General features: G+C 36.8%; 1 protein-coding gene and 1 pseudogene across 1 annotated transcript in view; both read left to right on the top strand.

Annotated features, from left to right (window-relative positions):
• The first annotated feature begins 1,569 nt into the window (after window positions 1-1,569).
• LOC131429090 (uncharacterized) lies at window positions 1,570-3,195 on the top strand (annotated as a pseudogene).
• A 4,747-nt stretch (window positions 3,196-7,942) lies between these two features.
• Window positions 7,943-18,249, top strand: part of LOC131427009 (ralBP1-associated Eps domain-containing protein 2) — a 37,813-nt gene continuing 27,506 nt past the window's right edge. The window contains exon 1 of the mRNA XM_058589873.1: window positions 7,943-8,706. Within this exon, the coding sequence (XP_058445856.1) occupies window positions 8,557-8,706 (150 nt within the window). The 5' untranslated portion in view covers window positions 7,943-8,556. The remainder of the gene's footprint in view (window positions 8,707-18,249) is intronic.

The following is an 18,249-nucleotide window of genomic DNA, read 5'->3' as shown; positions in this document are numbered from 1 at the left end:
GAAGCATAACATGCTCAAATTGCACGGCGTTACTGAAATCGTTGACTCCTCGTCAGTCTGATCAACAGATGCGTCAAATGTCGTCTGATTCTCTGCATTGCTCGTACCGCTGACCCATCGGACATATTTTCCGTTATTCTCCATATATCTTGCTTTTAACACTTTTTTTTTGTGGTCTGGAATTGCACGCAAAAATATGCGCGTAAGATTACTTACGAAGCAAATGTGCGCGATCTCAAAATCCGCTTTGCAATGCACGATTATTCAAAATCCGCTCATTAATTTTCTTTTTTTTTTCATTTGCACGGCCACGTAGCCTGCTTCCTTTATGCGCGACGTTTTCGGTTCGCTCGTTTATATTTAAATATTTGCGCGACCTTCCAGATCCGCTATGTGATGCGCGATTTTATGAATCCGCCTTTTTCAATTAAAAAAATCGTCAACATTTTTTGAAATGTATTTTAATGCGCGACCTTCTTGGTCCGCTTTGATGCGCGACCTTCCTGGTCCGCTTTGATGCGCGACCTTCCTGGTCCGCTTATGATGCGCGACCATAATGATCCGCTTGTTCCAGTTATTTTCAACGTTACGTAATCTCCACCGACGCTTCTTTTTTTTTTCATTTGAAAATGAAAATCTTTGTGCCAAATATTTGAATAATTTTCTGTTGCTTTAGGTGATTCCGTTTCCGTTTTGAATAACTATGCTATTTGAATTGCAACTCCTGGCAGGATCGCCATTGTGCATTTTATAACTATTAATCGGAAACGGAATCACCCAGAGCGGTACACTTCTTACCTGCAAGGTTGTTCGTGGTGAAATGTGCAAAGCAATTCTGTTACAGCTCGCTTGACCTGGTGCAATGATGTCTACCGTAATTTGTCATGGCATACTATACATTAGTTATTATAAACTCGTTTGCACCCACACAGTTCACTTCATTTGTTGTCGATGGCGGGCAATATGAATTCAATAAACTTCCGTTCGGATTTGCTAATTCGCCAGCCGCGTTTGTACGTTATATAAACAAGGTTTTAGAAGAATTTATTAAAACAGAGAAAATTACCGTATTCATTGATGATATACTGATTAGCAGTGATACTATTGAAGATCATCTAGATGTATTGTCCTCACTTCTCAAAACGTTGAGCGACAACCATGTTAAGTTACAATTAGACAAATGCTCTTTTCTAAAAACTTCGCTTGATTATCTTGGTTATAACATAGCACACAACTCGATCAGTCCAAGCGACCGTCACGTAGAAACTGTACAATCTATTCCAATTCCCGTTAATGTACACGCGCTTCATCGCTTTGTAGGACTCATTAGTTACTTTCGGAAATTTATACTAAATTTTAATATAATAATTAATAGCACAACCGTTATACGAATTATTGAAAAAGGATAATCAATTTAAGTTTGAAGAGAGACATTTAGTTGCCTTTGAAGAATTAAAAGCTTGTTTAATTAGAAAACCTGTACTTGCAATCTATTCACCGTCGCTTGAAACGGAAGTTCATACCGATGCTTCTAACGCTGGATTTGGTGGGATGTTATTACAACGTCAACGAACAGATAATAAATTCCATCCCGTTTTGTTTTATAGTCGAAAGACTACCTCCGCGGAATCCAAGCTTCATAGTTTTGAATTGGAGACACTTGCCGTTGTGTACACCTTACAGCGATTTCGAATGTATCTGTTTGGTTTAAAATTTAAAATAGTCACCGATTGTGAAGCAATGAAGAAGACTTTGGAAAGAAAGGATGTTAACGCAAAAATATCTCGATGGAGCCTTTATTTGAAACAATTCGAATACACCATTGAACATCGTTCCGGGGATCGCATGAAACATGTAGACGCCCTGAGCCGTATAAACATTTTGCTAATCGAGAAAACTGAGAACTCTGTTAGTGATTTATTTTCTAATTCAATTTACGTTGCTCAACTTGAAGAGAATCCAGAACATTAAAAATGCCGTTCTAAAGGGAGAGCTGAAAGATTACGAGGTCAGAGAAAATATTGTTTATAGAAAGGAAAAGGAAAATAGGTTATTGCTTTACGTGCCAGAAACCATGGAATCGTCTGTAATTTATCGTTATCATGATGGTATGGGACATTTTGGCGCCGATAAGGTTTGTTACGAAATTAAACGTTTATTTTGGTTTTCTAGAATGAAAAAAAAAAGGTTCTACAGCATGCAGAGAGATGTATTATTTGTGTAACTTTTAACCCTCGAGACAAAAAGTATGACGGATTTCTTAACAATATAGAAAAAGGTAATATACCGTTTGATACCGTTCACGTAGATCACCTAGGCCCGCTTGAAGCTACTAGGCGTAAAAATATTCACATTCTCGCGGTTATAGATAGATTTAGTAAGTTTATTAGACTCTTTGCTACACGTACCACTAAAACTTGTGAGGTTATCAAAGCACTTCGATCGTATTTTGTTAACTATTCAAAACCTAGAAGAATTATATCAGATCGTGAAACCGCTTTCACTTCAAGGGAGTTCAATACGTTTTGCTCAGTTCAAGGTATAGTACATGTATTAATAGCTACTGGTTGTCCTAAAGCAAATGGACAGATCGAACGATATAATAGAGTACTCATTCCATTGTTGGCAAAACTGGTTGAAGAAAGAAAGATGTGTTGGGATAATGTGTTGTTTGAAGCAGAGTATCTTTTGAATAATTCCTTCAATAGATCGATTGGTAATAGCCCCGCAATCTTGTTATTTGGTATTCAACAAAGATCAAAACCAGAGTAAGATATAGAACGCTTTCTGGAAGGTATCAACTCAGAAGTCGACCGTGATTTAGAGAAAATTAGGCATGAAGCGGAAAAAAGAATTAAACAGTTACAAGAGTATAATAAACTGAAGCACGACGAAAAATGTAGACGCAATACTACGTACCAGGAAGGTGATTTAATAGTTATTCGAACCGTAAAAGTGCCAAGAGAAAACAGTAAATTACAACCGAAGTATAAGGGACCATATCAGATTCGAAAGGTTCTTGACAACAATCGATACATCGTATCAGATTTGGACGGATATCAGGTGACAAGTACGCATTTCGACGGTACTTTCGACCCTCTTAATCTAAGACTGTATCGCAAAAGTAGTGATCTTCAGTTCGCGTCAAGTTGTTCGTCGGATGAGTCAGATTTTAATGGGTTTCCAGAAGAATGACAGTGAGGCTAAGCTATTGTCTTTACGCGTTATTGAATTAATTTACGTAAAATGTAAGATTGAATTCCTCCAATGAATGAGTTTTGATGATTTGTGCATATTGTCGTTAGTTTATATTTCGTCATTGGATGGCAACATAAGCTTTTGGTGGGACTATCGGGGGGCGATAGTAGCAGAATGGCCGAACTGTAGCAGTTAGAAATATTCTTTAAGGGATCTACCGTCTACCTAACACCGACAAACTCTTTTATTTTGTTAAGTTATATTTTGCGTGTACGAGCGACACATCCGGTCATCACTTACTAGTCACAAGACACAGAGACAACACGTAATAAACATTGTTATTCATTAAACACGCTTTTTTCCTATCGAACGACTGCGTAATTCAGTCTAAACCACCAGCTAGCCTACAGTTTTGATTTTCAGATGAAGATTCAAAGTTCGGAAATGACCAAAAAGTGTTTGTTGAAATCGTGTTCCTCGGTAAAAGGAACTAAAAAAATTGCTCTGTTTGCGTTTCCACTACCAAGCAGAAATTTCTTTATGAATAGGTTAAATGAAAAAAGGAGAGAGAAGTGGATTGAAGCCCTCAGACTGAGTGCAGGTTTCCGTTCGCTCTGTCAGCGGGGGACAATCCGTGTGCGTATGCGGATAGTTTGTGATTTTGTTTACTTTCAACTGTATCCATATCGCTAAATTTGATGATCATTCGTTTTATGTAAGGCAGCGTGCAAAATTCGAAATCAAACGATGAACTTATCCACTGTAAACAAACCACTGATAGCTGTCAAAATTAATTCATTTTGTTAATTTTTGTGAGGTTATGTCATGTTCGTGCAAAACCTAATTAGGTTTTTTATCGTGACGACACAAATGAACAAGTATTCATCCTTGACAGTTCAGCGGTACTGTTTACAAACAAGCTTAAACAAAAATCGAAGAGCACATCATCTTTACACTTTGCAACTAGTCACTTTTATTTAATAAATATCAAAAACGAACCGTATTCAATCGTGAACAAATGTTTTAAAACTTTATTTAGGCGATACGGACCGTAAATAGTCTGATCCAATTTGTCAATAAACAAACAAAAGAAATTTCTGTTTACAAACAGTACTGCTGGACTGTCAAAAAGTGTTCATCCGATTGAGGTTAGCAGTGACGGTAAAAAACCTAATTAGGTTTTGCACGAACATGACGACACAAATGAACTGCCGATGAATCAAGTTCATCTTTGACTGTTGCGTGTACTTGTTTTGTTTTGCGACTGCAAGTTAAAAATTGAAAAATGATGAAAAAGTGACTGTTAAAAACGTATTCCACAGTGAAAATAACTAAAAAGATTGCCCTGTATGTGTTTCCAGCATCAAGGAGCGATATATGTATTAAACTGTTGAGTGTGAGGCGACTTACAATTTTTACATTCGAACGATGAACTTCTGATGAACTTTTAAACTGTAAACAAGTACACGTCGACTGTCAAAAAAAGTTCATTCTGTTCATTTTTGTGAGGTTATGTCATGTTCGTGCAAAATCTAATTGAATTTTTTATCGTGACGTCACGAATGAACAAAAATTCATCCTTGACAGTTCAGCGGTACTGTTTACAAACAAGCTTAAACAAAAATCGAAGAACACATTTCAAACAATCATCTTTACACTTTGCAACTAGTCACTTTTATTTAATAAATCTCAAAAACAAACCGTATCAAATCGGGAGCAAATTTTTTAATACTTTATTTAGGCGATATGGACCGTGAATGCTCTCATCCAATTTGTCAACAGACAAACAAAAAAATCTGTTTACAAACAGTACTGCTGAACTGTCAAAATGTGTTCATCCGATTGAGGTTAGCAGTGACGGTAAAAAACCTAATGGGGTGACTACAATCATGTGACAGTGAGGTGAGATTTGTCGAGTCACCTCACTCGACTCGCAGAATAAGGGCCACTGAATCACTTCAGTATTTTCGATGCATGGCAACGTATTGAAAAGTACATTTGTGGATTTCCGTGTATTGGGACGTAATTTGTGAACATTTGCATTTTTTCTTAGTTTCTTTGAATTATCTGCAGTTTGTCAACAAAGCGTACCAATAATCTATATAAAAAAACGTATTATCAGCAAATGGATATGGCAATATTGCATCGTTCACAAAAATTCAAAACGATTGTTTCGAAGAAATCGAAAATACGGTTCGAACATTTTTTCAGGATGGTTCTGAAGGGACAACAAAATCTCCGTATTTGTATCGTGATTCGCTAGAACAATTTCGGATTGTTCCCGGACATCGCAAGTTAATCCTTGATCTATCGACAAAAGTGAATACATATAAAAATGAATATTTTTTTTTCAAAAACCATCCAGTAATCATACCTCTTATTATTATTGAACAATTTTAGCTTACATCTCTAAATGCTTCATCGCAGGATCCGTCATTATTGATACAGAAACAAAATCACGTCAGAATACTTAATCAATTGATTAGAACGTTAATTGATGTTCCCGAAACAGTTAATGTGAATATCAATGTCATTTCAAACAATACTGTCATAGTTATATATGCAGCCAAGAAATTGAGATAAAAACTAGGATGTTATCTTTAACAAGCCAGCATTGGATGGTAGGGAAATATGTCAGTCATATTGAACTACATTCACTATGTACAAATACGTGCACCTTCAATTTCTTGTCACTCTTGATAGTTCTTGATCTTTCTTACATTTATACTACAAAATCGTACCTAGTGACTGTATATAATCATATATAACTGTTTAATACCAATGAGTAACAAAAACATTATTATTATTATTATGTTGCTTTATTTACCCTCGGTTTTAACCTTTTTGTTTATCAGCAGTCGTATGCACAGTTGACGAAAATGAGGATGTTATTTCGGATGAACTAGATCGTCACGTGCTTAAACTTGCTCAAAAACCGAATATCATTCACTCATCGTCAAAGTGTAAATTAAGTAGATCATTCGATTGTAACGATCGTCACAAGGCATAATAAATGTTGTTTTAGACTTATTGAATGAAATGCACAAAATACACATTATATTGAACTTTTTTTTGGAGAAGAGGGAAGATGTGGAATGGAGATACGACAACACTCTGAAAGGTTTTATACTTGACAGCTACGTCAGCGTAAGCATGTGCATCCACCAATATTTGACGCAGCAAGCCTTAAAAACGAAAGAGAGCAATCAGCGACTGACATCGTCCTCTTTCGATTACAAGCCGCTGAGAAGGTAAGACGTGGTTTCGGTGAACCTGATGTGCGGAGTGATTTCCTACGTTTCATCGGCAGAAACCACATACACCACTCAGTTGAACTAATGTTACACCTTCGCAGGATTTTTATGGCTCGTCATTTATCGAAATAAACAGTTATAAAACCAGAACATTATTCTCCCGAGCGATCAATCCGCCACAACTGCCCTTAAACGTTCATTAAAACGACATTACCTTTTAGTGATGACACTTTTAATGATCGTGTAAGGGCCGCTATTCATCTGGTCTCGAAATTCGTAGGGACCGTTCATAAACTACGTAGACAAACGCTTAATACTTTTGAACATTGTTTGAGATGTGCTCCTTAATTTTTTTTAAAGCTTGTTGGTAAACAGTATCGCTGAACTGTGAAGGATTAATGCTTCTTCATCACTTCCGGTGAAATCCTCAACGAGTGAACACGTTGTATCGTGTTAGTGGGGTGAAAATTCGAGTATTTCACGAGAAAGGATTTTCATCCGTACTTTGACGACTCCACGCTGTCACATAGGGTTTCACTTGTAGTCCAGTGAAAAGAAAGTCCATTGGACTATAAACGTTAATTAACTGGCAATATAGCTAAGTCGCTGTGCCATCAATCGGTGTCATCTCAAGTGAGGTGACGCCACCAGAAGTGAAGAAGAAGAATAATGTCATGATAACAAATTTAATACAAGTGAGACAATATCGTAAGAATCTGTTGCAATGTGCTGCTATACAAACACATCAAATCACAGCTCACAAATCGTCTTTCAGTGGGTTCTACTATTTGATGTGCTCTCAGCGCTTATCTGCTGAACGATGTCGGGGCGTTACCCAGTTACTCGACTCGCTCAGTAATGCTACTAAACTTGATAGTAGGTGAGCTGAACTCACTGATGATGAAGTACAAAAATTATGATTGCCAGCCTTGCGTATTACATAACATGATCATCATAATAACGATAAAAAAATTCAACATCCTCTCATCGCGAACGATGACCAATAGAGTATTAATTTTTATACCAGAGTAAAGAGAACACATATCTTTTTCGCATACTGTTATGACCAACTCGAGTATCGAATCATCCCACATTGTCTCAAAGACGGACTTAGTAATGAATTCTTTCTCTTTCCTGAGTGCTCGATCAACCCGGTTGATTGTATTTTGCTTACTTTATTAATGTGTTAATGGAAAAGTCAGGCAACTTGCTCCATTTCATTACTCTCCAGTCCAGGCAACTCGTGTGCAATTTGATACGGAATTCTGTATGATTTCCAAATGGATTGCGCATCAGATGCAACAACCGATTCAAACCGACCCGAGTCGGAATCGGTTGTTGCATCTGATTCGAGACGACTTGACTGGGAAGAAGCATTTCAGTCAAACTCTTTATTTCAATTTGTAGAGTTTCTTATCCCCCTGATAACAAAATAGTGAATGTTAGGCGCACTGGATGCAAGTGCTGTCAAATCAATTTGTCAAGCTTCACATCATCAGCAGCAGATTATCAGTCGAGAGTTTTTCGTGTTAGTTCAGTCGGACTTTCGAAAATAAAATGCAGTTTTCTTAGTGTTTGGTAGCTACTTTTTTCATGTACTAATTGTTCTTCTTCGGCAGACTTATCTTACTGAAACTAGTTAAATGCACGGCAATCTAATGTAGTGTGAATCTTGTTTATAACAAAAAATGGTGAAAATTTAGGGTGTGCTTATGAGGGACAAGTTAAATTCCCATATCCATTTGGTGCCATCGGACTCCTGATGTTCTGACAAAATTTGGCTGAACTATTCTTGTAATAACAGGCAAGCGAATTATTGTGCTAAAAATAGTGAAAACAGATTCAATATGCACGGTTCAAAAAAATCCATTTAGAGTGATCCTATGTCGTGATTTTATTGTAGCCCAAAACAGCTGAGAAAAGCAGCAGAATCAAAAGGCAGTTCAATTTGTTGTGTTATACGCACTGCGAAAGCAGTAGAAAGTCTAATAGAATATAAAACCTCCGAAAGTTCTGAATTTGTGCTTCAGAAGTTTACAGTGCAACTACTGCTAGAGAGTGTTCGTATATTTTGAATTTCGTGTTAGGCAATTTGAGTAAAAAGATGGATGAGCTATCAGAAGCGGAGTTGCGATACTACAATGACCTGTTCAAGATTTGCAGCGAATCAACGGATAGTAGTGGGAAGATTCCAGCGTTAAAGGCCACCTCACTTTTCCGTTCCGCTAATCTTTCCAACGAAATTATCAACAAGGTAAATGTAACACAGTTTGCGATTTTTATTAATGTAATTTCTCATTTCAATACATTGTATTACATTAAAAATTATTGAATTGTACAAAACAGTGTTGCCATAAACGCAGGTTGAACATTCAATCTAGCATAACTTACGAACAGGGCTAAAAAGCCAAGGGGTTGAATTACTTTTATGATAATGGCAAATGAACTATCCATGCCTTCAACTCGAACGAAAACAATAAGTAAAACTACTAGGAATTTACAGACCTTTTGGGTAGTTTGAGTTCGTAACAATGAAACCAAAATTTTAAATTATGCAAACGCTAAATTTGATCAGTAATGTCGGGGCGATCGATTTTCTCTCCCGTGGTTGATGGGCTTAACGGTATTGCAAACATCATCAGATACAATCAATTTGCGTTACAATTTGATAAATATATGTGTTACAGTTTTTAGCATCGTTATTGAATTAAATGAATAAGATATGGGACGACTTGAATAAGATGTTGATTGCATTACGCGGTTGGAGAGGCCGGTAGGGCTTAACGGAGCTCTGTTTTATGTTTCATTTTCATATTGCTGGTCCTTATTACCAGTGTGAAGTGGAAATTAAATGGAATGAACATATTCCAATTGGATTTCACACGATGGCAGCAGATGAACTGTAAATCAAGTTCATCTTTGACGTTTATTGGTGGTTTATGTACCATAGAATATAGTGGAATGAGATGTAATATTGTGAAATAGAATAAAATAATATAGGCTGAACATGTGAGCGAACCAACTAATAGCTGTCAAACGATGTTCATCCAGTTTTTTTTGTAAGGATGTCTAATGGGTGAGTTGATGTGTGAGTGAAATGTAAGAGGAAGTGTATGTAAGAACGGTAATAAAGGCCACCGTTTCAGCTCAGGGCTGACGATCGACCAATAGTAGAGATAAAAGTAGGGTAACGGTATCCTCTTTATCTCACCTCCATTAGTCATCTCATATACAAAAACCATTAGTTAGAGTGAGATCTGTTGTTTCTGTTTGATAGATTGACTTCTAGAGTGAGATAAAATTAGAAGCATTCGCTTCGAGTTTTTGCGTCGCTATAATATCAGTATTGAAAAATTTTCGAACTACTTTTTTGCGGTATAACTTCACAAAACCGAAGCAAAGATATTGTATTAGATTTTATCATAATTCATGAATTGAAAGTCGAGTAATCGGTATAATACCATGGTGACTCTACTAATGAGATGGCTATTGGTACATTACCCCTAGTTAAAATATATTAGAATAGAAATAATAACTCAATGTTATGATGTTGGTCTGGCTAGTTGATGATCAAAGTCATTTACGAATTGATAAGTATGATAAGCTTAAAATGTCCAGATGAGTCTGCGTGTCCTCGCGTGCTTCCACAAGAAGCCCTGTATGTATGTTTGGATATATCTATATATCTATGTATAAGTGTATGTATGTATGTGTGAATGTATATATGTAGGTATGTACAATATACATATTAAAAAATAAAACAAAACTGAAAACAGCTGCTCAAACTCGTCCGATTTGTTGGTGGGTGTCATCATTTCTTGGCAATGAATCATCTGAAAGCTAAAAGCAAATCTTTTTCAAATTCTGTGTCGAATTGGCTCCGGTCGGTACCACAATGAAACATTACCACCGAGAAAAAAAACAAATGGCGTACTTTTTTCAATTTGTAACCATTTTTTTGCACTTTTAATTGTTTATAACTTTCTGTTTAATAACCACGAATATATTTGATAGTAGTAGACACATCTAAAGAGTACAATTCTGTATGCTTCATGTTGATTAGTGTAATAGTTCTGGAATACATATGATACCCAGTTGAAAAATGTGGTTTGGAGAAAAATCCAATAAAAAATTGTGCCTGCGCCCGCATCACCGTTCCTTTTCTCTACAAACTTTTTGATCTTATGGGCTAATTCTTTATCATTTCTAAGAGTATGTTACAACAATTTAGAGGGTTTTTTTTCGATTTTTTTAAAATTGTTGGTCGTACGTGCACCTGTTTTAATCGATCCTTATTCACAACACAAAGTATTCAGTTTTCCTGTGAAAATTCTGCTACTGCTAATGAAATTAGAGATGTAAGCAACAATCGAAACAATCGACCGTGCGAGAGAAATCAAACGAATGACATCATGAAGGTATGCTGTGATTGGTTCATGAAAACCTTGGTCGATTCAAACCAATATTTCAATAGTATGCTATTAAAATACTGAAACGACGTTGCCATACATGTTTAAGTTGAATGTTTCCGAATCGATCGGTTGTTGTTTTGAAATTTCTAGTTGACACCCGTCCCCGTATAGTGAAGAGTAGGACATTTTTAATGTTAAAAGTCGACTACAATAGTATCATTGTTTTTCTTTCTAACTTGACCTGGAGTGAAATTCTTGACAACGACGGTATTAATGTTGCGACTAAAACCTTTTCTAACTACGACGTATGCAATCGATCAATACGTTCCTAAGCGAACTGACCAGCCCTTCAAACTCCACAAAGCTAATACGATTGAAAAGCTTGAAGAGGACTGCATTGAAGAAATATTCTGAGAATGGCGGTTTAGTGCTTCGATAATTACATACAAATAAACAAAGTAAATGAAAAAAAGGTCAAGCATTGTTACTCGGACTTTTTACTCAATATGCAGAGGAGACTAAAATCGGATCCAAAATCATGTTGGCCCTCGTCTATGTTTTCCGAACAACAAACTAGTTCCTGCACGCAAGAGATAAGTGAAATGTTTATGGGAAAATTTTCTAGCGTTTTTTTTCTAGAGACCTTAAGTTCGTACCAAATCTCTCAGACGGCCCATAATGTTTCTATATCGAGCCACTCTTCGAATTTAATCAATATCGACGCTTACGCTATATTAATGGCAATCGTAAAAATTAAACCTTCACAGTTTGCTGGAACCGACGGTATACCGACAGTTGTCTTGAACAGCTGTTCAATATTTCTATATGTTTCCAGTTCACAAAAAATGAAGACAAAGACAATTATCGTGGAATTACTTTCTTTAGCGCCTTCACCGAATTATTTGAATTATCAGGTGTACAACTTTGCTTTCGCCGTTTTTTCAAAATTAAAAGCTTTATTGCGAAAAAGTGCTTACAGATGTATTATTAAGTATTGTCCGTCGCTAGTGACAACTTTCTCCCATCTTTCCGGCAATTTTCGGATCCCAGCTTGAAAAAAGGAGTCCTCTTTTGACGCTATCCATGAAGCAATCAATTTTTGCAATTCTTCGAAGGATTGAAAATGTTGATCTGCCAGGCCGTGTGTCATCGAACGGAATAGGTGGAAGTCAGAAGGGGCGACATCTGGGGAATACGGCGCGTGGGGCAAGACTTTCCATTCCAGCGTTTCCAGGTACTTTTTGATCACTTTTGCGACGTGAGGCCGAGGATTGTCGTGTTGGAGGATGAATGTGTCATGTCTCTCTTGATATTGTGGCCGCTTTTCTTTCAGCGAGACGTTTTGAAATGGCATGCTGACTCACTCCCAACGATTCGGCAAGCTCTTCTTGGGTTTGGCACGAATCTTCATCAAGCAATACTTCTAGTTGTTCATCTTTGAAGGTTTTTTCTCTTCCACCACCATGTTTGTCTTCGACATCGAAATCACCAACGTTGAAACCACTCCCGACACGTTCTTTTACTCAGAGCAGCATCACCGAAAGTTTCTGAGAGCATTCGATGCGCTTCAGCTGCATTTTTTTCGAATTGTAACAGAAAAGTAAAACTTCCCGCAAATGGCGAGAATTGGGCACATAAACAGACATTTTCGAGCGTGAACAACTGTCACTGAAACGACGATGACAATTCGTTAGGCACTGTACACACTCACTTTAAATGCATTATCATCTATGTATTTTGACCAGCCTCAGCCGGTACAGCACCCTATCGGAAAACGGCGGAAGCAAAGTTGTACACCTGATAGTAGTTCACAAGCCAATTTTCAATCACTGTGAACAAAACATCGTGGAAACTAAACACGGAATAATACCTTTATCTTTTACGACGTACACAATGGATGCTATATCTAACGGTTTTCAAACGGATGCAATTTACACGGATATCTCCGCAGCTTTCGATAAAATCAATCACGATATAACGATCGCCTAACTGGATAGGCTGAGTTTCAGTTCCTGTATTATTCGATGTATGCAATCCTATCTCTACAATCGACTGGCTGTTAAAATCAATGACAGTCTTTCACAGGAGTTTTTTACTTTTCTGGAATACCTCAAGGTAACCATCTCGACCCGCTGATGTTTCTTCTGTATTTTAACGGAATTTCATCCCCATCGGGCTTTTCCCTGCTCCCAAAAATAAAAAAAAAAAAAATAAAATAAAAAGTAAACGATGTGAATTACTCACTGCAACAACCTCCTCAGATTGCCTTTACGTCGTACTAACTACGAAATCATCGGTGCCGTTATTGGATTGCAAAGAACCTTCAATGGTGTATCTATGCAATTCGATTTACATTTTGCCCGTAGCCAAAAAAAATATTTTATGAATATTCTTATTTTAGGACTTAGGTTTGTCTGTTAATTGAATGTTAATGTAAATTTATCGACTTGCTATTTTGTTGATAGCTTTAACCCTACCTATATTTCCCACACCAAAATGCGACTCTCGCATGAATTGCACCTTAACACTCCTAATACCAAGCCTCAAAAAGTTACGCGAAGCACCAAGCCTAAAAAAAGTTGGAACGGTAACTTTGAGCTGTCATAGCTCAGCTGTTTTTCAACGGATCTCAATAAATTTTACACCCTCGAATTTTGTACAGTTCGCAGATTATTTTAAGTATATCATTATTGACAATCGGTTAGGAAAAATCAATGAAAATGTGATTTTTCCCGTTCCAAGTTTTTTTTTCACGCACAAAATATGCCCTATCTGCATTTATGCGGCACCAGCATTGTAAATAGAATTTTGAGAACTTCAACTTTCTCGCTTTATAACTTTGTTGTTAGTCAACCGATCTTCGAAATTTGTTCACCATTGGAATGGTACTAGTTTCAGGAATAAAATGCACTAAAACATACGTAAAATAGAGTTGTCTGCCTAAAGTTATAGAGAAAACTGTAAACAGAAGACCACAAAAGAGATGGGATTTTTCACAATAGTCGTAAATATCTCTGAATTCAAAGCGATGACCTATATGTTTTTATACATTATTCGATTGCTAGTCAACCCAGCTACAATTTATGCTAAGCTGACGTTTTTGCATCATCAAAAACAACCTGAAAATATACAGTGTAAATGTCAATTTGACATTGACAAATATTACAAAAAAAATATTTTTAACATATAAATCAAAAATGAAAGCGATGAGTTGTACATTTTTTGCTCTAAATTGTTAGAATCATTATCATAAAGATTGTTTTGATGAATAAAATTATATATTCTCTCAAAACAACTATAAAAATTGGAAGAAATACATTCAATTTCTATCAGCGGAAATATATTGCCTAACAATTTCAAGCCAGAACAGTTACGTTATTGACTAATATAATTTATATTTTTTTATATTTTGAAATCAATTTATTTACAATTTACTTAAAAATGGAGGCTTCGATTTTTTTTCGATTTTTGTGCTATACTAAAGAATGAACACATAGATCCAAATAATTTTCATGTACCTATAAAACAAACTAAATTGATATTTACTACAATTTTGCACTTGTCCAACATTTCCGTAGAATCTAAAAAAACGGTGCAGGATCGGAAATTTTGAAATTTCTGTTATGCCTTCAACGTTTCAGTATACACTCTAACCTCAATTTACGCGCAAAGTCGTGGGTGCGTAAATTAAATTTCGCGTAAATTGAGATTTTATTGTATCAAAATATGTTTTCATACTTCTATCGTTTGCAATCAATAGAAACTATAATTCTTAGAGACTCATAATTTGAATTTCACCAATAGATTTTTAGTTTTTAGATAAAACGGAAATTCTTAATTTTTGCGATGGCTTTGTACAATAAGAAAGTAGAACTTGAACTCGTGGTGTAATGATGCTTTTCTCATTATTAACTAGTATAACCTACAGAGTAAAGCAGTTCTCATATCGATAAGACCATTTCTGAGTTCCACTATTGCAGGAGTCCGAAACAGGAGTCCGGGAACTGGTACAATCGAAGTCGGTTCGAGAAAAGTGACTGGGATCCATTTCCGAGTCTATAGTCACGATATCCGGTCGTTAATCGAAAACCGGGAATCAGAAAAGCCGACATCAATTTGTTTGGCCGTCTACTGACAATGACTATCGATTGGACGATTTTTTTGCGCCTGAAAAAAAACCTGGAACGGGAAAAATCACATTTTCATTGATTTTTCCTAACCGACTGTCAATAATGATATACTTAAAATAATCTACAAACTGTACAAAATTCGAGGGTGTAAAATTTATTGAGATCCGTTGAAAAACAGCTGAGCTATGACAGCTCAAAGTTACCGTTCCAACTTTTTTTCGGGCTTGGTATTTGGAGTGTTAAGGCATATCCGCACTCTGCCGGTGAGGCCCGCAATGCTACTTTTCTATATAATATGTTCCAGAAGGCTGGTTCTGATAATGGTTTTCTTTTAAGTTCTTAAAACACGTCTAACACAGTAGAGAGCCTCTAGCTCATTTATTAAGTTTGCTCATAATGACAGCAGTGTTGCGCGCTGCGCCGAAGTGTTGCTGAATACACTCTAAAGTGTAAGTAATAAGAATTCAATATACAATAGCTCTTCCTCCTTTAAAAAGAATGAACAATAATTTAAGTAACAACAAAACTCAAAAATATTCGAATTCATTTTCGAGTCTAGGTTTTCTAGCTATTTTCGAACACCTAGGTAGGCCAGTTAGCGCTACCGGATCTGGTGGAAATTTTCGTTTCCTACTTAATCTAAAAATTTGTGTATCAGGATCATTCGACGGTTGGATAGCATTTCGATCTGGTATTTGCCGGACATCGCTTCCATCTTGTGTTGCCACTACAGGTTCCTCGACAGTCAGGATTGGCCGACCAGTCTTGACCACTCGCATCGATGGTCTTGGCTGATATGGTGAACCTTGTTTATTCGTAACGATTCTTATTTGGCTTCGATGAACCGTAGTAGTCGCATCGTTTCCAACCATGATCTGCAATAAATTTTTAGAGAATCGTTTTAAAACTGATGCCTTAATCCATTTTCCACGTATATGAGACATATTGTGTTTATACCACACACTATCTCCTGGTGTCAGAGTATCTAGTAGATCGGGCAGATCCGCCTTATTGTCATGATCAGATTTTGTATCATCATCATTTAGAGTATAAGTCGCTAACTTTTTTTTATAGTGTTTCTTAGGGTTAACCAAATCGATTAACATTTTCGGAGTATAACAAAAAACTTTTTCAGAAGGAAAACTGCCCTCCATCGTCATATTATGGTTTCTATAATTTATTAGGAATAGATCTATCTGATCTTCCAAATTCAATTCTAGCATTCCCGGTTCCAATAAGAACTTTTTAAGAACATATTTTACCGTTCTTATCAGTCTCTCTGTCTGACTATTACTAGCAGGATTATATGAAGGACTGTTTAATACTTTTATACCCTGAAAATGGAAATTATAAATCAGTAATCAATGTTTCATTGTATATCTTTGTAATATTGTTCCCTGGCATCCAATCGTCCAGGAAATAATTTCTCCAGTTGGGAAAGAAATCATTTAACCATGGTCGGCCCAATAATGGAATAAACTGATAACTACAATCAAGGACCAATAATCGCAATTTAGTTTTTCTTCCTTTATATTCAACCTTAACCTTAACTTCCCCAGATATCTTCAACCTGGAACCATTTATCACTATCAGTTGTTTAGAGCATTCAAATAAAGGAAGGCTGAATTTAGAAACAAACAATTCTTTTCCAATTACTGAAACAGAAGAACCACTGTCAACTTCCATCTGTACAGGAATATTTTCAATATTAACATCCAATAAACATGGATTGCTTATCTTCCCGCATACGCAGGGCTGCCAGATGGCTGACTAAACGCTGCCAACTGGAAAACTGGCTGGCAGACATTCTGGTGACCGACTGCCTCACCGCTGCCAGATATACAACTCAAACGATACAACCGTATCCACCAGGATTTTTCCACATTGAAATCTTTGACATTTTCAGCGAAAGTGAGAAGATGAAAACGCTCGGCTAACTTAGATACAGGCGACTTTGTTTTGTCAAATTGGATTTGACAACCGTCACTGAATCAATTTTGGTAGCCGTCTGGTGACCATGGCTGCCCAGGTAGCCAAAACGCTATGCGGGTTGTTTATGTATGAAACGTTCATACACTGTAAATCACCTGAGATATTACCATCTGAGTCCGAATCTTGGATCCTCAAGCTATCTAATGGTTCTGCTAAATGGTTTGCACTGGTAATAGCTTCCTGTGTGTCAACACGATTAACCGTCTTGCCGCACTCGTTTTTCCACTTGTAGCATTTCCTTCGCACATGTCCTCTACGTCCGCAATGATAGCAGATACGCTGATCAATCGGCTATTGTTGGTCGTCCATTTTGTATTGACCACGAGCTGAACTAGCCGACGAATTACGATGTTCAAAACGCTGTGATTGAAACTGTACTCTCTGACTATCTTCCGCCGGTCGTATTTCAGGTCGAACACCAAGCCGATTTTTTACCGAACCTAGTACCTAGTGTCCAGTGAAGCAACCAAATCGAGATCGCTGTTCGTTAAAGCTTTTGAATGAGTAGCCGCCATTTCCCAGGTAGCGATAATTTTTTCCGCCTGTTTCAGCGTTATCTTAGAGCTATCCTCAGTAAAGAGACGATGTTTAAGCGAGCCATCCGACAACCCAACCAAAATACGGTCAAGAATGAGACGATTCTTTTGCTCCCCAAATTCACAATGCTCCGCTTGGAGTTTTAACGAAAAAATAAAATCGCTAGCTGATTCGCCAGGTTGTTGTACCTTCGTACCAAAACTGTATCTTTGGAGTAAGACTGAATCAGTTTTGTCAAGTCTCTCCTTAAGCTTTTGCACTAAAATTTCATACGACACTTCTTCCATCAGTGTTTCTGTAGGGTAAAGTTTCTCCGCCATACCAAACAAGAAATCTCCTCCCAGAATGAACATCTGATCCTTCCTTTCATTATCTTTAACCTTATTCACCCGGAAATGAACCGCCAAACGCTTTATCCAAGTGGCAAAAGATTGGCCCTTGCGGTATGGTTCAATATTAGGGGCCACCATGTAGGACATTTTTGTCAAAATTCTGATCAAAATCAAATATAAGGCAAAAATCTATCAATTTCAAATCACCACAAATTACAAGTTATATAAAGTCAAAATTTTAAAACAATAAACTATAAATATTTCTGTTACTCACCGAAATAAACCGTCACTCACACAAACGCAATGCCAAAGTCACGAAATTTTTCCGAAGAACCGAAGCAGCAATTAAATTGTTTCCGCAGCCAGATTTCTCCTGCTGTGCTAAATTGTACCT

Source organism: Malaya genurostris, chromosome 2 (assembly GCF_030247185.1).
Source record: "Malaya genurostris strain Urasoe2022 chromosome 2, Malgen_1.1, whole genome shotgun sequence".
NCBI classification, from domain to species: Eukaryota; Metazoa; Arthropoda; class Insecta; order Diptera; family Culicidae; genus Malaya; species Malaya genurostris.
Note: the sequence above shows the minus strand (reverse complement) of the source record. Positions and strands in the feature narration are given on the sequence as shown.